This window comes from Gorilla gorilla, chromosome 5, assembly GCF_029281585.2.
Source record: "Gorilla gorilla gorilla isolate KB3781 chromosome 5, NHGRI_mGorGor1-v2.1_pri, whole genome shotgun sequence".
NCBI classification, from domain to species: Eukaryota; Metazoa; Chordata; class Mammalia; order Primates; family Hominidae; genus Gorilla; species Gorilla gorilla.
This window is the reverse complement of record NC_073229.2, coordinates 28,704,324-28,725,442: the sequence shown is the minus strand read 5'-3', so window position 1 is coordinate 28,725,442 and position 21,119 is coordinate 28,704,324. Positions and strand designations below refer to the sequence as shown.

The 21,119-nt window shown below is 41.0% G+C and overlaps 2 protein-coding genes across 6 annotated transcripts in view; one reads left to right on the top strand and one right to left on the bottom strand.

The window, feature by feature from the left end:
- The window catches only part of LOC109027407 (uncharacterized), a 34,996-nt gene extending 22,387 nt beyond the window's left edge, over positions 1–12,609 (bottom strand). The window contains exons 1-2 of the mRNA XM_063707284.1: positions 11,865–12,609; positions 8,831–8,920 (exon numbers count right to left, since the gene is read on the bottom strand). Coding sequence (XP_063563354.1) covers positions 8,883–8,920; positions 11,865–12,609 — 783 coding nt within the window. The 3' untranslated portion in view covers positions 8,831–8,882. The remainder of the gene's footprint in view (positions 1–8,830; positions 8,921–11,864) is intronic.
- The window catches only part of ELOVL2 (ELOVL fatty acid elongase 2), a 111,672-nt gene continuing 103,018 nt past the window's right edge, over positions 12,466–21,119 (top strand). For 2 of the 5 annotated variants that reach the window (XM_063707328.1, XM_063707327.1), the window contains exon 1: positions 12,468–12,610. In XM_063707328.1, the coding sequence (XP_063563398.1) occupies positions 12,608–12,610 (3 nt within the window). In that variant the 5' untranslated portion in view covers positions 12,468–12,607. Of the gene's footprint in view, positions 12,611–21,119 lie in introns of all 5 variants that reach the window. The other 3 variants (XM_031012491.3, XM_055391300.2, XM_055391301.2) reach the window with 3 other exon arrangements.

Here is a 21,119-nt window from a genome sequence, read left to right as displayed (position 1 = left end):
CAAGCCACTCCCTGGTTGCCCACTGCCTCACACCCTCCTGAACAGCTGGGATTACAGGCATGAGCCACTGCATCCAGCTTGGTGCACTGCCTTTTAAAGCTGCAGATATTAATGTAAAAGAGCAGGTGAGCAAAGACTCAACTGGAAGTATCACCAAGCTTCATTCAATTTCACTACAGGAAGAATGATCAGGATAGGTACATATGAATTGAAGTGTGTGTCTTTTTAGGGAAAAAAAAATAGAGAAAAATGCAAATAAGCTAAATTTTCTTTCATTGGTAATACTTGGCCCCACTCTTACTAGCTAACCTTATCTTAGGCTCCAACATATGTTAAGTTTCCTGGATATTAATTCCCAGCTCACTGAATTGCCGCTATTACTGGAATTCAACAGACCCTGTGGGTACTGGTCAGGCAGCAGTTTCTTCACTGCTAGTACCATGTTCAGTGTCACTATCAGAAACATGGAGAAAATATTAGAACCTACAAGACACGAGGTCCAAAGCAGCCACTGTGCTTAACAAATGTGATCGTTGTTTTTATTTTTGTGTTATGTAAATGTGTTTTATATATGTGTTGTATCTCTGTAATAGCTAGAACTGTGTGTCCAAAGTTTTTTGCAAACATCTTTTTTTTTTTTTTTCTTTTTGAGATGGAGTCTCACTCCATCACCCAGGCTCGAGTACAGTGGCGAGATCTTGACTCACCACAACCTCTGCCTCCTGGGTTCAAGCGATTCTCCTGCCTCAGCCTCCCGAGTAGCTGGGATTACAGGTGCCTGCCACCACCCCTACCTAATTTTTGTATTTTTAGTAGAGACAGGGTTTCACCATGTTGGCCAGGCTGGTCTCGAACTCCTGACTTCAGGTGATCCGCCCGCCTTGGCCTCCCAAAGTGCTGGGATTACAGATGTGAGTCACCACGCCCAGCCTGCAAACATCTCATAATGGTGCAGGTCTCAAAAGGGTAATGACCACATTTGTTTCACAATATTGTTTATATAAATATATTATTGAATTGGCATTTAATCAGGGACTATATTTCCATTATCTAATAAAATAATATACTTTTCAAAGAGCTTTGAATCGGATAAAATTCTCTTTAGAATGTCATAGAAACCTCAGGTGGCATGGGGTAAATAACAAAAGGCCAGTTTGTCTCAAATATTTACCAAATGTCTACTGTGTGACAGAAACTAAAAAGGCAGTCAAAATTAACATTATAAGTAAAATACTGAATTAAGCTGAAGTACTGATGGAATTAATTGTAAATTTACCTCTAACAGAATTAGTTAGGGATTGGACACAGACTATATTTTGTCCCAACATTACTGTTACATGTACTTTTCCATCCAGTTAGTTCAATGAGGTCACCAAACAAGATTTTAGACAAATTCTTCATGACTCACTCTCCTGAACTCTGACCTATCCCCTTGAAAAGGATCAATCATGTTAAAGCCTTCTGTTAATTTTTTCCTTTTCAGAGTTTATATAAATAAAACAAATTCCTTGAAAGAGCCACTCTATTTTCAGGTAGAACATAAATGATATAAAAAACAAGTTGGGCAACAACAGTTAACGTGGCATTATTGATCTTGGCAGTTAGCACGAGTATTTCTAAATGCTGTTTATTCTTCGCCTATCTCATATCTAAATTTTGAACTTGTTCTCTGCATTTTTATATTGTTTAATGAACCAGCTCTTTATTTTACAATTGGCATTTATCCTGCCTTTCCTATACAAACTATACCCCTTAGGTAACCAAAGAGTATATGGGGGATATTTTTCTTTAAAGTATTCTAGCTAATAAATGAAAAAGGAATGTAGAGCTAGAATACCACAGTTTTTTTCAGCCCCTAATGAATCACTGGATGTAGTACTGAGCATGCCTAAATATCATAGAAAGAGTGGACAATCAGATATTTTGTGCTTCCTGATAGAAAAGCACACCACACATGTATGAAGTATTTTTGCCAAAAAAATTCTCACCTGAATCTGATCAAACCTCTAGAGCCAGTTACCGATTTACAAACACACGGAATGCAGAGCACTTGTTAAGCTATGGCATTCCCATTGCAGGGATGCCATCAACAAAATCCAGACTACTGGAAATTCTATGGTACAAACAAATTACGAGAAAAAGAGATGAACAGATGTAGATATTAAAGGAGACTTAAAAGACACATCAAGCAACTGCAATGTTAAAAAGAAAGACATAAACCTAATTGGAGAGTTGTATACTTATTTTATTTTATTTTTGTTTTGAGATGGAGTCTTGCTCTGTCGCCCAGGCTGGAGTGCAGTGGTGCCATCTTGGCTCACTGCAACCTCTGCCTCCCAGGTTCAAGCAATTCTCCTGTCTCAGCCTCCTGAGTAGCTGGGATTACAGGTGCCCACTACCACGCCCATTTAATTTTTGTATTTTTAGTAGAGACGGGGTTTCCCCATGTTAGACAGACTGGTCTCAAACTCCTGACCTCAGGTGATCCACCCAACTCGGCCTCCCAAAGTGCTGGGATTATTGGCATGAGCCACCGCACCTGGCCTACACTTATTGTCTCTAAAGATATTAAGAAATCGGATTTTTAAGGTATTATAATGGTATTGTGATTGTTTTTTTTAAAAAAATCCTTGTCTTTAGAGATACATACTAAATTATTTATGGATAAATTATTATATCTGAGGTTTGCTTCAAAGTAATAGATGGAGGGAAAATAGGTAGGATATAGATAAAGCAAGATGGGTCATGAGTTGATAATTTTGAGACAGATGATGAATGCATTGGGATTCATTATTATTCTGTCTTCTTTTGTATATGTTTGAAATGTTCTATAATTGAGAAAAATAAATAAAATCACTGGAAGGCTCACACCTTATCTGCTCTTTAGACTTTAATACTAATAGCTGAAGGAAGACCAGTGACATACACTTGTATTTTCACTCCTTTGGCAAACAATGCAGAAGAATTTCCCTTTCACTGTAACTGCAAAATTAACCTACAGATCGCTGAAGGCTGTCTTTAAGCCACTATGACAATCTTAATGAGCATAACATTTTGCTTCAACCCTACTCTTCTACCAATGCTGTAAAGCTCTCCTAGAGTCACGGTGGACCCATGTCATATAAGTGACTGACCCTCAATAACTGAATAAATGACCTGAAGAAAGTGAATTTCTCTGACAATTCTATAAAGATTCTTAAAGATAGGACTATTCAAAACAGCATGGTGTCCTGGAAAGAGTCCAACAGGCCTCAGGTTGAATCCTGGCTCTCCTACTTTCCAACTGCCTAACCATGTGACCCTGTGTACACTACTGAACGTCTCTGAGCCTGAGGTCCCTCACCTCTACAACGGGGCTAGTCACAGGACTATTGTGAGGATTAAATGAGCTACTGTTGCAAGTTACCTAGCATAATTTTGGGCTTCTATTGGATACCCAATAGCTACCTGTAAATATCACATTTGAGCTTACAGAATGATGAAGTTATAAGTTGAGACTGCCTGCTGTGACTTCTGCACTAATTATAGGATGCCTTTAGTCAAAGCTTGTTCAACCCACGGCCCATGGGCCACATGCAGCCCAGGATGGCTTTGAATGTAAACTTTCCTAAAACATTATGGGATTATTTTGTGATTTTTTTTTTTTTTTAGCTCATCAGCTATCATTAGCATTAGTATATTTTATGTACGGCCCAAGACCAACGTGGTCCACAGAAGTCAAAACATTGGACACCCTGCTTTAGTCTCTGTTTCCTAGACATTGAAGAACTTGCTCAGGTTGTAACAATGCACATAATTGAGACCTGTACTCTTGAGTATCACTGAGACTCCTCATCTCTATTTCTTCTACAAGGTTAATTGACCAATTTACTAGAAAGATAAAATGTTAACTACATTGAGACTGTTCTTATTTTGTATCCTCATTTAATACCAATTAGGACAAACATAATAATGCATTAGCTATGTTTAAATAAGACTATATTTTCTAGCTATTTTATTAGCCTGATGACTTCTTTTTTTTTTTTTTTTTTTTTGAGACGGAATTTCGCTCTTGTCGCCCAGACTGGAGTGCAATGGTGCGATCTCAGCTCACTGCAACCTCCCCCTCCTGGGTTCAAGCGATTCTCGTGCCTCAGCCTCCCGAGTAGCTGGGATTACAGGCGCCCACCACCACGCCCAGCTAATTTTTTTGTATTTTTAGTAGAGAAGGTGTTTCACCATGTTGGCCAGGCTGGTCTCAAACTCGTGATCTCGAGTGATCCACCCGCCTCAGCCTCCCAAAGTGCTGGGATTACAGGCGTGAGCTACTGTGCCCAGCCACCTGATGACTTCTTAATACATTTAAATTCCTTGCTTTAGGGTGAAGTTGACAAAATTTTTGAGTAGATTATTTGTTGGCATATAGGGTTTTCATATTGAAGGCTTTTGTTCTTGATGACAATAGAAAGAAAATGCAGGACCAGTCAGTCTAAGGTGAAGCAAAGTCAAGGGAAGAGTCTACTAAATTTTGTGCATCCATGTAAATTTTATCACCAACTACATTCACAATAACATCTTCAATAATTTACAATAATGAAAAGAATTTGTGGTAGCACGAACTTGTAATCCTGGCTCCTCAGGAGGCTAAGGCAGGAGGATCCCTTGAGCCCAGGAATTCGGGACCCCATCTGGGCAACATAAGGAGATCCCATCTTGGCCAGGTGTGGTGGCTCACACCTGTAATCCCAGCACTTTGGGAGGCCGAGGCAGGCAGATCCCTTGAGGTTGGGAGTTTGAGACCAGCCTGGCCAACATGGTAAAACCCCGTCTCTACTAAAATACAAAAATTAGCCAGGCATGGTGGCATGCACCTGTAATCCTAGTATTTAGGAGGCTGAGGCAGGAGAATCACTTGAACACAGGAGGGAGAGGTTGCAGAGAGCTGAGATCGCACCACTGCACTCCAGCCTGAGCGACACAGCAAGACTCCGGATCAAAAAAAAAAAAAAAAAAAAAAAAAAAAAAGGAGCTCCCATCTCTAAAAAAAAAACCAACTTTACAATAATGTAAAAATCATTGGTTACAGATCAGCCCAACTACAGGCCAAAAAATCATAGACTTCAAAATGATTAATTATGAGTTGCCAGTCTAGTCTCTTATTTACATTACTCTAATTCTAGAAGAAGAGAATGTGTGGCTTCACACTGCCACACACCCCCACACTCACACTCACACAATCACACAATGGGGAATGGAATGGAAAGGGGGAGTCCATGCAGTGTGCCCTCCTTGAGATCTAAATGGTTGCATTTTTATCAGCATTTTCTCTCCTTCCTCAGTTGAATTCTAGGCTTCAAGTTTGCTGTAGAGTAGGTTTGCAACAAAAATAGGCTGGAGGACTACTGTGTGGGGTTAATCTTGGAGGGGTACACCTGGGAAAGGAACAGCCACTCTGTGGTATGGATTGGGATGGCTATCGCAGGTCATGCTGAGGGACTGCCTTCCTTGTGAAGTACACTATCTCACTTTATGCCCGTGCTACTTGCCATGAATACATTTAAAAAAAAATTTAAAAAGAAATTAACAAAGACAATTTAAGTAAAATAGCATCTATGAAAGACAAAATGGTAAAGTGCAAGAATGCGTAAATAAGATCAGTTAAGTGAGCATAACAAAAAGATGAAAGACAAAGTCCAATGGCTACAAGGGTACAAAGTAATGGCCCCCATTAGATTTTTTAAACTAGGATAACTGCAGCTGACCAGTAAACATCACATAAAAATGTTCTGCCAGGACCCGGATTCCTTAGGACTGAGGTCCTCAAAGGCATAGCAACAGAGCAGGGACCAGTGGCCATGGTGTCAACAAACACATGGATCTCTATCTATAGGATTTGGTCTGCATCCTCACTACAATCCCTGATGATTCACACTTTCCAGACACACTGGCTACCTTCCTGTTCCTCAAAGAAGCCTGATTTTTCTGTCTCAAAGTGTTTCCATTTGCTGTCTTCTCCCGGAAGGATTTCCCCTAGATCTCATGGCTTCATGGCTGGCTTGTTTTCATCAATGGATCTCAATTTAGATATTATGTGCTTAGAGGGGCCTTTCCTGACCATCCTATTTAGAGTGTTCTCCCCAAGGAAAGGACACCTACTTCAATAAATGGTGCAGGAGAAACTGGATAACCATATGTCGGAGAATGAACCTGGACTCCTACCTCTCACCATGTACAAAAATTAACCAAGATGGATTAAAGACCTAAGTGTAAGACCCGAAACTTCAAAACTCCTAGAAGAAAACCTGGGAAAAAACTTTTTTAAAAGACACTGGCCTAGGCAAATAATTTATGACCAAGTCCTCAAAAGCAAACACAACAAAAAACAAAAAATAGACAAATGGGACTTAATTAAACTAAAAGGCTTCTGCACTGCAAAAGAAATAACCAACAGATTAAACAGACAACCTACAAAATAGAAAAACAATTTGCAAACTATGCATCTGACAAAGGGCAAATATATAGAATCTACAAGGAAATCAAACAGCTCAAGAAGAAAAAACCAAATAATCCCATTTTAAAATGGACAGAAAATATGAACAGACTTTTTTCTTTTTTTTGAGATGGAGTCTCACACTGTCACCCAGGCTGGAGTGCAATGGTGCAATCTCAGCTCACTGCAACCTCTGCCTTCCAGGTTCACGTGATTTTCTTGCCTCAGCCTCCCAAGTAGCTGGGATTACAGGTGCACACCACCACACCCGGCTAATTTTTTGTCTTTTTAGTAGAGACAGGGTTTCACTATGTTGGCCAGACTGGTCTCAAACTCCTGACCTCATGATCCGCCCGCCTTGGCCTCCCAAAGTGCTGGGATCACAGGCATGAGCCACTACGCCCAGCCAACATTTTTCAAAAGAAGACATACGAGTGGCCACCAAACATGAAAAATACCCAATATCACTAATCATCAGAGAAATGCATTTTAAAACCACAATGAGACATCATCTTATACCAGTCAGAATGGCCATTATTAAAAAGTCAAAAAACAACAGATTGGCAAAGATGTAGAGAAGGAAATGCTTATACATTGTTGGCAGGAATGTAAATTAGTACAGCCTTTATGGAAAACAGTATGGAGATTTCTCAAAGAACTAAAAATAGAACTACTATTTGATCCCTCAATCCCACTACTGGGCATATACCCAAAGGGAAAGAAATAATTATATCAAAAAGATACCTGCACTTGTATGTTCATCATAGCACTATACATAATAGCAAAGATACGGGATCAACCTAAGTGTCCATCAGTGGAGGACTAGATTAAGAAAATGTGTACACATACATGCACATACATACACACACCATGGAATACCAGTCAGTCATAGAGAATGAAATCATGTGATTTGCAGCAACGTGGATGGCACTGGTGACTTTAACAGATCAGAGGGTGGGAGAGTAGGAGGGGTAGGAGGGTTGAAAAATTACCTATCGGGTAGTATACTATTTAGTGATGGGTACACTAAAAGCCCAGACTTCACCAATATGCAATATATACATATAAGAAATCACACACCAAAATCTGTCGGGGTTGGGGGGTGATGGAAGGGAGAACATTAGAACAAATACCTACCTAATGCATGCGGGGCTTAAAACCTAGATGACGGGTTGAAGGGGCAGCAAACCACCATGGCACACATATGCCTATTAACAAACCTGCACGTTCTGCACATGTATCCCAGAACTTAAAGTAAAATAAAAAATAATAATAATAATTAAAAAAGAAATCTGTACTTGTATGCATTAAATATATAAAAATTAAAATACATAAAAAACTTAAAAAGCAAAAACTTAGAAAAATAAAGTGCTACCCCCAAGTCACTCTATCATCATACTGTTTCTTCATGACATTTCTCTATCTAGACTTGTTTATTGTCTTCTTCCTCTCGTTGAAATATGAGCTTCATAAAACAAGGGAAGTCACCTATATTGTTCCATACCATATTAATATCATCCAAGTTCTACAGAAATTGGCACTTTTTTTGGTAAAGGGCCAAATAGTAGCTACGTGGGGACTTGCAGACCATACAGTTGTGTCACAACTCTGCTGTCCTAACATGAGAGCACCCACAGACAATACGTAAACATAAGGACACAGTGGTATTCTAATACAAACTTTATTTACAAAAGCAGGCAACTGGCTGGATTTGTCCTGCCACTGTAGTTTGCCATCCTCTGCTCTAGAATGTTATACTAGAATATAGTACTCAGCATAATATTTTCAAATGAATTAACATAAACTTTATTTTAAACCTGGATTGATACAAGGTCATGATTGTCTCCTTGTTACTACATCCAATCAAATGACCAATATATACATATATTGCTTTGTCATAAATCCTTAGTCCTAACATATCAAGTGAAAGTTGCACTAAATTTGATGGAGGGAACTCAGTTTTTTCAATGTGCCTTCACTTGGGCTTAATCTTTACTCTTTATCTTACTATTTTTCATTTCTAAACTCATATAGGTGCAGAGCTTTCTTAACACAAAGCAGAGCCCATGGCCAAGGAAAGGACGTGATTTCCAGAGTCTGTTTCTACTACTACCCTAAAAGTACAAATACTTTGAAGAAATGTAGTAAACTGATTTAAAGTCATAATACATTGTAAGTGAGTATTTTTCTCAAGATAAAACACAAAGATGCTAGGTATATCAAAAGAAGGGATGCTTCAGAAGAGAACCACACTAAAAGGATATTACACTCCCCCCAAAACAAAGCTTGCCTACTTCATAATTTTGATGAGGGCTGGCAGACTAGCACTGCAGAGGCAGTAGAGACAATGAGAATACTCACCCAGGATCAGGAGATCCAGGCTTTAGCACTGTCATCTATTAATCGGTCTTCTCTAACTCCTCTGAGACACACTTTCTGAACCTATAAAATCTACGATATGTGACAGAGGGAGAGAAAGAGTATCAGTCAGATCTCTATTTTTAGGTTTAAGATTCTTAGATTATGCTAATCATCACTTTATATAGCACCACATCCATGTAAGTACCTAACACACAATTAGTCTATGTTATTGTACACATGTTCAATATGGGCTTGCCGTACAGCTAAGAAACAGATTCCAGCTTTTGTGTAATCCATACAAGAGAACAACAAAAGTAAATATTATAAAATCATGTAAGTGATGGCATGTTAAATTTTCCATTGATAAATAAGTGGGAATTCATGTTATACCCAGTTAAGACCCTTTCCCAGTTATATCTGGTTAAGATATGTTTCCAGTCCTGTGTTTATACAGGTAGAACCACTTCCTTTTTTAGAAAAATTAATTTATTTATTTATTTTTGAGATGGAGTCTTGCCCTGTCACCCAGGCTGGAGTGCAGTGGCGCTATCTCGGCTCACTGCAAGCTCCGCCTCCTGGGTTCAAACAATTCTCTTGCCTCAGCCTCCCAAGTAGCTGGGATTACAGGTGCCTGCCACCATGCCCAGCTAATTTTCGTATTTTTAGTAGAGACGGGGTTTCACCATGTTGGCCAGGCTGGTCTCAAACTCCTGACCTTGTGATCCACCTGCCTCGGCCTCCCAAAGTGCTGGGATTACAGGCGTGAGCCACCGCACCTGGCCACCACTTCCTTTTTCTATTCAATAAAATATTGGTGGGGAAAAAGACCCTCTGGCATTTGCCGTCTCATTTGTTCCTTTGTTGTAGTGATAAGGAAAGCCATAAAATAATATTTTAAGAAACAGATAAGATATAGATGACTTTTTAGATCTCCTTCTGGCCTTATGGGTTGATGTGTATTTTTAGAGAATAAAGGTAAAATAATGATTATCAGGCTAAATGGTAATATGGAAGTATAGGGATAATTCAAAGTTTAAGAATTCCTTCCCCATGTTTACCTGGTGTGCTTTGCAAGGTTTAGATGACATCAACGATACAATTTTTGCAAGCAACAGCTGCAGGGTTCTTGGAGGTCGGTTGTCACTTAAATTTTTTTTTTTCCCTTCATGTTGTTAGAAAAATAGACTAAAGCTTTCCCTGAATGGATAATGGAATTTAGTTTCTCAAAATATCGTCCATGGACTGCCTGGCTGCACCAGTATCATTTGTGGTGCTTGTTCAAAATTCATATTCCTTAGAAATGGAGGTTTCACCACTTCAAGACCCATAGAGAGTCCATTATACTTTATGCAGGGTCAGAGATGCCTCTAGAATGAAGTAGATACTCCCGCAATGTGAAACTGATAGCAAATATTAAACCCAAAGCAAAACCAAAAAAAAATTCATATTCTTGGTCTGTACCTGAGGTCATCTTGATGGATCTCAAGTATCCCTGTATAGTATTAAACCCTCTGGTGCTACTTATACACAATAATGTCAAAAAATCACTATCTAGATTAAGAATTCACATTATACTGCATCAGATTAGTGATACAGTGAAATTCAGGTCCAGAGTTTTTATCATTCAATATCCAAAAGACGTGGAAGCTACTTTTATAGCTTTCAAATATAACACATATCAAATAGAAGAAAGAACACATGTAAAACAGAAAGAATAAAATCATTCCAAGGAAAAACAATATTTGGGGACTATTCGTGTGAATTTCCTTCAAGTCTCTCAATATCATAATATAGATCATCACAGGTTCTAAAAACTCCTAACAGCAAGGACTGTGTTTTTCTTCATCACTGTAACCCTAGCTGTTACCAAAATGCCTAGCACATAGTAGGCACTGAAATCTTTGCTGAGTGAACAAAGTAAGTGAAGCTGAAATCAAATTGTATCTTTGATTTGGGCCACACTTTTTTATAAAAATATGTCAGCATTAAATAGAATATCACTTTCTGATTCTCAAATGCATCAAATTGATAACAAATCAATAACTAGTACTTTTGTACCAGATATTTTTCTAGAGTTTTACCCATATTAATTTAACCCTAACAGCTACATGTAATGTTAAGTGCTATTTTATCCCAAATTCGTAAATCAGGAAACTGGAGCATAGACAGTTTAGGTAACCAACCCAATACCACACACCCAGTATGTGGCAGAGCTGACTCCTGAGATTTTTATCAGACTAGGTTAACCTGTTTATGGTCATAAAATCATCCGCCTTTTATAAACAAATATATGCCTAATATTTACCACTTCAGCTACAGAAATTCTATATTAGGAAGAAAAACTCTCTATTAGGAAACTATATATTAGGTGATTGTATGACAGTTAAGATTTAGCCCCGGTACCTACAGTTACTCACTCTGCTACTGCACAAAACTCTGCAAGGGCTCCCACACCGCCCCAGGTTTGGGATGCTAAGTGTATGGTGCAGGTACCTCCGTGCACAGCCACACGGGCTGCTCTCAACCCCAATAAACATGTTTACCACATGAGCCTCACATGTGGTAAACTTTTTTTTTTTTTTTTTTTGAGACAGGGTCTCATTCTGTCGCCCAGGCTGGAGTGCAGTGGCGTGATCTCGGCTCACTGCAGCCTCCACCTCCAGGGCGCAAGCCATCCTTCACCTCAGCCTCCCGAGTGGCTGGGATCACAGGCGCAGGCCACCACACCTAGCTAATTTTTGTATTTTTTATTTAAGAGGCGGGGTTTTGCCATGTTGCCCAGGCTGGTCCCGAACTCCTGACCTCAAGTGATCCGCCTGCCTCAGCCTCCCAAAGTGCTGGGATTACAGGAGGGAACCACTACGCCCGCCAACTTCCCATGCTTGAGGGAGAAATGGAAGAAAGTTCATGTAATACTCAGGCAAGTCCAATTTTTTCGACGTCTTTCATTTGGGCCACACACACAACTAAAGTAACTAGAAGCGCAGGCTCTAGGAGGCCACCGTTCTGTTTACAGTGAAGAGGGTGCACTCACCGTCGGTGGTGTCCGCTGGAAGCCCCGCGTCAGGCCGGGAGGGGGACAGAGACTCTTGCTCAGGGCCGTTATCCGAACTGATCCGCTTCCCACCGCACCCCCAGAGAAACCCACCCAACCCCCTAAACCTAAAAAACCCAGACTGCGCAAACCTGCACGAACAGAGCCATTTCCCCCTAATGTGTGCTTCAAACCCACCGAAGCCCAACTGGAAGCAAGACCAGCGTGCCCGCCCTGCACGATACTGCTTTTCCCCGCGGCAGCGGCTGCCGATCTGGGCAGCGGGTAGATATTCCTGGGGCTCCGTGGACGTTGAGCCGCCGCGCGAAACCGGCGCCGGCTGGACCTGCAAATCGCCGCCCGGCCGGCAGGGGACGCCGCAGACGCGAGGGCGAGGTCGGTCGCCCAGGAGGGGGCGCGCGAGGCCGCAGGGGCGGGGGGCGCCGCCTCGCTTGCCCTGCGCCCCTCCCCCGCGCGCCCTCCTGGCGCGGCGGCCGGCGAGGCCCCTGTGGGAGAGGGGGCAGGGACGAAACGGCCCCGAGGCTCGGAGCGCCGCGCGGCCGCGGCAGCGCGAGCTCGAGGGGGCGGGGAGGCGCGGGCGGGCGGGCGTGCGCGCGCCGGGCGTGGGTGTGGGTGGGGGTAACCGGCGCGGGCGCCGAGATAGCGCCGGGCAGAGGGACCCGGCTACCCTGGACAGCGCATCGCCGCCCGCCCGGGTCGCCGCGCCACAGCCGCTGCGGATCATGGTGAGTGGGGCCGCGCGCCGCCACCGACACCGCCGCGCTTTCTTTCTCTCCTGGACCCACGCACCGGGCGGGAAAGGGCCGAGCGGGCGACGGCGCGGGCGCTGCGGGTTCGCCGCTGGAACCCGCTACCCTCGGAGGGGCCGGGTCCGCGCGGGCCTGGGGAGCGGGTGCTGAGCGTTTGGGCCGGGGGCGCGCGGGTCGGCCCGAGGCCCGCGGGTCTCGGGAACTTTGTCTCGGTCCCCTCTCCCCGGTCCCGCCCCGGCACCTCGAGGCGCCCGCTCGCGCCCAGTCCCCTGTTGCATGCACGGGGCCGGGCGCCCGGGATGCCCGAGGAAGCCGCCCCTCCTTCGCGGCGGCCATTCCCGCGCGCAGCCCACCCTCCGACCCTCCGGCCCCCCGAACCTGCTCTCGCCACCGCCCGCCGACGCCTGGAGCGGAGAACGGCGTTTTCCGCGCGCGGCACACACCCTGCCTCGGGAGTTCTGGGGTTCGGGCCCTAACGGTCAAGCTCTTGCCGCTCTCCTCCCTTCACCGCGCCTGCACCCCGGGGGTGTGTCTGTGCGCTCGTGGGTGCCTCCTGGGTTTGCAGATTGGCTTGGGAAGGGGCTGGGTTTCTATCAGTGTCTGGGCTCGGAGGGGCTTCTGGTGTGTTCTTTCCGACAACTCCTCTCTCTGCCCGGTTTCCCAGGCGAGTCCTCCACTCTGGATTAGTAACGCTTCTTTCTCCTCGGCAGTAAGCTCTGTGTGTGTGTGTGTGTGTGTGTGTGTGTGTGTGATTAGTAACGCTTCTTTCTCCTCGGCAGTAAGCTGTGTGTGTGTGTGTGTGTGTGTGTGTGTGTGTGTGTGTGTGTGTGTGTGTGATTAGTAACGCTTCTTTCTCCTCGGCAGTAAGCTCTGTGTGTGTGTGTGTGTTCACCCGTGTCCGATGAACTGTGTGTGTGTGTGTGTGTTCACCCGTGTCCGATGAACTGCCTGACAGTTTTAGCAGTAGAGCCTGGTTCTTTGGTTACAAAGGGAGAACATCTGTTGTGCCATCCTCAAGGGACTGGTCTTTAGGCAAAATGTGAAATCCGCGTTTGTCTTCAGTGGTGCATATTCAGTGTTTGCCTCACCCCCTTCCCGTAGGGTTTTCTCTCCACTTCAGCGCTTGTTAAAATAAGCGCACTTCCTTTCTCTTCCCCACTCCATCTGATTTTGCTCTGGCTACCCTTTTAGGCACGTACCATCTGCCTGATTATGTGTGACCACTTAATCTTAAAATTCCAACCTTTCCTACCCCGCCCACCACAGTGTATATTCCCTTTGCCTGCTTCATTTGTCTTCTCTTGAGCATGTATTAGTTAGCGTACTGCATATTTTGTTTCTTTAGCTTGTTTCTTGAACGTCTCCTCTACCAGAATATAGGTTTCAGGAAGACACAGATTTTTGTCATTTCGTTCATTGCTTGCTAGATTTCTAGTACCTACAGCAGTGCCTGGCGCACAGTAGGTACTTGATAACTCTTCTGAATTAACCCAATAAAGCAAGCTGCTTTAAGTTAATGCACAGGTGGGGAGTAACTGCAAAGATTATGCAGTTGACATTTGTAATGATGAGAGTCTCAAGTGAAGTTTGGGAGGAGGGAGATACTCCCAACAGGAGGGACCCGATTTTGGCAGCCTTCAATGACGAGTCTAGGCGGCTATCTCTTATGCCTGGTCTGTCGCTTCATGCTCTTTGCACCTTGGCATCAGAGTGGACAAAGCATTTTTCGGACCAACTGGCTCTCCTTTTGGGCTCTGAAGCTTTGTCCTAAAGGATAGGTAGGAATTGTAGTGAGTAAGGGAATAAGTCCAAGGAAATCTCTTTAGCTGAATGGAAAAGTCATGGGAATGTTAACCTAAAAGAGCTAAAATCAAGGGCAAGCTCTTGAAAGCTTTATCCTGCCCAAGTGTGATGCTTCCTGTTTAGATAAGTATTTCTCAGAAACTGTGGGTCTTCAGAGGAATTTTTTTTTTAATACCCAAATCCAAATTGTATTACTTTTTTCTTCTTTGTTTTTTTGTGGCAGGGTCTCACTCTGTCACCCAGGCTGGCATGCAGTGATGCAATCTTGGCTCACTGCAACCTCCACCTCCTGGGCTCAAGTGATTCTCGTGCCTCAGCCTCCTGAGTAGCTGGGATTACAGGTGCACGTCACCACACCAGGCCAATCTGTGTATTTTTGGTAGAGACAGAGTTTCACCATGTTGTCCAGTTTGGTCTCTTAACTCCTGACCTCAAGTGATCAACACCCACCTTGGCTTCCCAAAGTGCTGGAATTACAAGGCATGAGCCACCATGCCCGGCTGAAATCGTATTACTTTAAAAAAAAAAATGGGCAGGGAGTAGGAAAGTTAGGGGGTTGAATTTATAAATAACTTAGTGGGTCAGTTCAGAGAGACACCCTTTTCAATACATGTCCAGTATGAACTGTCTTGTAAGATATCTCTGCTAGTTAGTCTTATTATTCCAAAATAAATATTTTTTCTTTCAAATTTCCTTTTGTTTTTCTATTTCTATAATGTGGATTTATGGCAGTGGTTTTTTAAAAATTAGTCTGGAGAAATGTATTAATTGGAAACAAATTGTTTAATAAAATTTACATGAGTAAGTTTTTGAAAATTATGTAATTATAGCTATGACTATGTAAGTTCGGCAGTTCTGTGGTTACCATCTTTCCCAGGTAGGTAGTAGAAATTAAAGGTAAAAAGGAAAGAAATATAAGTTTGTCTTTGATATTAAAACCAATGAACCAACCAAAGATGAATGAAAGATACCTTATTGACTTAAGTTTATATTTGTAGGATATTTTACTGTTAGGATTCCTAGGATTCCAAAGTATCCAGCCTTTTTCTCTTTCGATTCTTCGAACGTATAGCATTTTCAAGGAGTAAAAAATCAATTTTTAAAGTATCCAGTTGGGTAAGCCTAATTTTTGGTTCTTCAACAAGGGTTCCATTTAATCTAGTTTCCTTCAAAACGTTTTAGTCAGTTTGGGAGGTTCAGGTGCTTTCATGTTCCGAAAGAGAATGTTGAAAATGTGTCAAGTAGATATTATGTATCTAGTTATGTTCAGAAAACAGGGCCCTGCTATTCAGGGTTAGGTGGATGATCGTCTGGGTTGGACAGCTGGTTATGTACCATCTAACTTGACAGGTTTGCATTTCTGGGAGTAGACATTGATAAGGGGAAAGAAGTTGCACCAGAAACTTCTTTAATGGCCCAATGTGGTGAAAATACGCCAGCATCAGTAGCTCATAGTAATTCTACAGTTACAGATTCACGCATTTGTAGCTTTTCTTCTTAACTGAATTGGGACATAACTGACTTTGACAATGAACAATTCTAATAAATAGTTAATTTAAATATGACATTTAAAATCTAACCATTTAATAATTGGAGAGCATAACTTGTTCTGAAATTTATGTGACAGTTTAGAACCTGAGATCTGAGGTCATTCGTGGGCTTGAATCCTGACACCAGCATTTAACTGTGTGACCTTGGGCTTCAGTATTTTATCCTGTAAAAGATGATAATATTTCATAAGGTTTTCGGGAGGAACAAATATGATGGTGCCCTTTATGTGTCTAAAACAGTGCTTGGAGTGCTTAGTAAATATCAACTATTATAATGATGTGTGTTCTTTTTTCTCCCATATCTATTTTAGTTGAGACACTTCAGAATGATGTCTCTGTCCCTTTTGTGGTCTTAATATACGACTAATATTGCTGTCCAATAGAAATATAACATAAATCGCATATGTAATTTTCAGTTTTCTACTAATCACATTTAAAAAGTACAGAGACAAGTGAAATTTGTTTTAATAATGTTATTTAACCCAATCCATGCAAATATTTCAACATGTAATCAATGCAGAAAAAGATTTTTCTATTGTTTTTTTTCATAGAAAATCTTCAAAATCTAGTGTGTATTTTATGCTTAGAGCGCATCTCAGTTCAGGCTAGCCGTATTTCAGCGGCTCAGTGGCCACCTGTGGTTAGAGGCTACCGTATTGGACAAAGAGCTCTAGATTGTACACAACTTCCAAGTTTACCTCTTAAAGCTCTTACACCGTTTCCACTAGTGAGAACCTCACTGCCACCTTAAACCTAGCATTACAAAAAGAAAGCTACTCATCTTTCAGACTCTCTTCTCTGTTCCCTTTTGCTGTTAGTAATTCCACCAGCTCTTCAGTCTACTGTGTCTGAAATCTGATTCTTACTCTCTTTTTTATTTTATATTGTTTGTTGTCTAATATTCTCACATTTTTACTTGAAAATATTTCAAAATCTCTTTCCTCCGCCCCTTGAGCCCCCTTTCCACCATTTTTGCCTTTTCTACAGATCTCCTCTTTTGTAGGCTCTTTGTTTTAACTTTTTTACTTACTGTCTCTTGGAAAATGTATATCTCTCGCTGAATCACTGGGCTCCACATTCTCTCCATTCCTTCCTCAGCCCTTTTTCATGTTGTCAGAAATGGTTTCTATTTTATAGGTTATTCCTACCCTTAATACCTTTCCTTTGTCAAATATCCAGAGAAGTATAATTACTTTCACAGATAGTCTGATAGTAAAATGATCCATTCAAGAAAAGAAGCACAGATAAAGGAGAAAAATAAGCTAGGGGAAGGGAAGATGAAATCATTCTTTGAGTTTTATTTTCCTTTCAGGAAATATCAGAGGGAATCGATTCTAGTAGTCTGTAGTACAGTAGAGAAATTATATGACAATTTATTTTATGTTTCAAAATAGCTAGATGAGAATTGTAATATTTCTAACATAAGAAAAGATAAATGTTTGAAGTGCTAGATATTCCAGTTACCCTAACTTGATCATTACATTGTATACATGTACCAAAACATCACATGTACCCTGGGAATATGTACAACTATGATGCATAAATTAAAAAATAGTAACAAAGAAATATCATGGAACTGATTAATAATCACAATCACCACCACCACCACAATAGCAATGAAACTTGATGTTTATGCAGTGCTTTCTAAGAAACAGGGCACCTTCCTCTGTGCCTGGTGAACAGAGGGAGAAAACAAAAGAAAGGCACTGGACCAAGAGTTAAGAAACCTGGGTTCTAGCCCTAGCTTTATTATTTACCAGCTCCATTCCCTTGCTTAAGTTGCTCTGAGACACTGTTTACTCACTTGCTAAATGGTGTATTATCTCTGTCACAAGATTGTTTTGTTAGAATCAAATGGGGCCTCAGCATCTTTACATTGGCTGCCCTTTGGCTGTATACATCTTTCCCCCAGAGAGCTTTATGTCTGTCTGCTTAATACTTTCATGATTAGACCTACCCTAACCACTCTACTAAAACTGGAACCTGCGTTACCATATATCACACACCATATTCACACACACAGTTGGATATGTACCACACCTGATCCTCTTACACTGCTTTATTTTTTTTTCCACAGCACTTAAAACTAGCAGTTTGCTAATTTACATAGCACTTGGAACCATTTAATCATTAATCTCTCGATAAATTTAAAATTATTTAATTATCACAATTCAGTTTGGGCATGTTTCAGTAATACAGCTGCTTCATCAATACAACATCTGCCTGTGTAACCTTTTAGTAAATGATAATATGTATTCCTACAGCATATTTACACTTCATAGTCATATTTGTGGAAAGGGCCAGGTTATGTCATTTTTAAATAATTTAATCCATATTTCATCATAAGTTTTTAATGAAATTAAAATGCATATGTATTTCTATAATTATATTTTATAATCTATAGATTATGTTCTTATTTTTATACAAATCTATACTTATAGCATTAAGTTCTTGCTGAAATTAAAAATGATTATCTTAAAATATAAACAAAGCTATGATATATGGATTTGCTGAGTAATTTTATTTTTATTTTTATTTATTTATTTATTTTTGAGCTGGAGTCTTGCCCTGTCGCCAGGCTGGAGTGCAGTAGCACAATCTTGGCTCACTGCAACCTCTGACTCCAGGGTTCAAGCGATTCTCCTGCCTCAGCCTCCCGAGTAGCTGGGACTATAGGCGCACACCATGCTGAATAAATAATTATTTTTACTTTACATATATGTGTGGCTTTTAGTTAGCATAACTTAAATATGCTTCAAGTACTGTATAATAATACTATTTTACATTTATTAATCAGTTGAATGTTTTTCAATGCATTTTAATCCACCTTAACTCTTTCTGAAGCCTCACAAAAAAACTTTTGTGAGAGGCAAGTCCTGTAGCAACATACCTACTTTACAGTTTCAAAGAAGATAAATGATTTGCCCAAGGTCACATACTAGAGGTAGCAAAACCAGCTCTAAATGTTCTAATTCCAAAATAACCACCTCTTCTGCTATTCCATATAGCCTTAGCCTTTGGGAAAGGCAGTAGTACTTTTCCCCATTATTATATATGAAAATGGAAAAATCAGAGTGACTTCCCCATGTAGTTTCTTTCCCATAAATTACAGGGATGGATAGATAGATAGATATGGATATATACATATATTGCATATATACACTTAAACATATTAAATATATAAAGTCTTAAGTTTCATTTCATATATACAGAAAATGGAACCTGCAAAGGAAAATATTTGAAATGGAGGTGATTGTGAACAACATCCATATGTACTTATCAAACTTAATCCACTGACTAATATAATTTAAGGGGAACAAAGCTTTCTTTTGGATAAAATGGTACACAGACATAGAAGAACATTGAGTGGCCTGAGTGACTTGAGGGCTCACTGCCTATAAATGAGCAGTACTGAGCATATGGCTGGTACAGTGCTCCCTTATAATAGTAATTTTCAAGAGAAGCAAGGCCATCACTTTTTTTTTTTTTAGTAGAACGAGTGTAGTATTCAAACATTAATCAGAACAGCAGTAGCTTTACACAAAAATTTTGATATCATATATGAGTATTTACTATTTGGTTTTATTTCCAATACTTTAAAGATTTAAATCTGTTGAATTTTCCACGTGACTAAGCAGAATTTGGTTAATGAGATCTTGGAGTTTAACATGCATTATGACAATCGGGAGGAGCCTTTTTTTTCTTTGGCAGGGTCAAAGAGCTTATTGACCATTACACTGAGGAGTTAGATTAAAAGTTAACTCATGCCGTCTCTCTCTCCCTCTCTGCCTCCTCTGTCTCTCTCCTTCTCTCCCTCTCTGCCTCTCTCCTTCTCTGCCTGTCTCTTTCCCTCTCTGCCTCTCTCTTTCCCTCTCTGCCTCTCTTGTCTCTTTCCCTCTCTGCCTCTCTGTCTCTCTCTCCCTCTCTGTCTCTCTCCTTCTCTGCCTCTTTCCCTCTCTACCTCTCTGTCTCTTTCCCTCTCTGCCTTTCTGTCTCTTTCCCTCTCTGCCTCTCTGTCTCTTTTCCTCTCTGCCTCTCTTCCTCTGTCTCTCTCTCCCTCTGTGCCTCCTCTGTCTCTCTCTCCCCATCTCTCTTCCCCTCTTCTTCTCTCTATCCTTCTCTCCATCTCTCTCCCTCCTCAAAAAAAAAAAAAAAATTAACTCATGCTTTGAAAGAAGAAAACAGAATATGTCCATAAAGCAAAAGTAAAATTAGGCTATTTTCAATTTTCCTGAAAATTCAGTTCTGAACAACTGATGTTCTATTTTGTCTCTGGAAGGTCTATGCAGAGTGTTCTCCAAGGCATGCTGGGACAAACAGGAAGCCAATACCTTGATCCTTTCTGCTCCCATTCTAGAAGCTTTCCTGAAATTGTTACAGGGAAGACATTCTCTTGGATCTGTAGCTTCTTTGACTTTTGGAAATGCAGATTTCATGACTGTTCTAATGTCAGTGATGAATTTATGCTGAAGAGGGTGCTTTGGGATGTCAGAAAAATACTCAGTTGGCTGTGCTTTCCTCCGGGGCAACGCAGTCGAAATGGTACATGTGGGCTATTTCACATCTCAGTCTCCAAAGCCCTGGGAATTGTTATTCCTTTGTAAGGAAGAGAATGCCCCCTTTCCTCTGGCCTTTTCTGTATTCAGACTCCTAAAAAAAATGGCATACATCACAAGTCATTTTGAGATTTACTGCCTGAAGTCTGCATCAAACTCATGAATACAAAGCAACCACACTGGCTTCACTATATTTTGGAAGCCATGTTTCTCTGTTAAAAAATAGCAGGATTATGACATCAAACCTTTTAAAGTCCTGACACTTCTACTAAAATGCTATCATGTTCCTTTTGTAAATTAGGTTTACTATCTCATAAATCACTTTCTGTTTACAATTTTAAAAGTAAGCAGAAACACCCTATTTTAATACATTTTGTAACACTAATCTTATCAGTACTTGCTTCGTGTAAGACAGAACATATGTCTGTAACAGTCTTAAGTCCTTAGTGTAAACTTTGGAATTAATATTTTGCATTTGTTCTCCTTTTGAAGGAAAGAAATATGCTCTCTACGTTGAATACATATTCTTTAAAATTGCTCTCAAGGAGACATGCAAATACGTTGCCTCAGTCATTT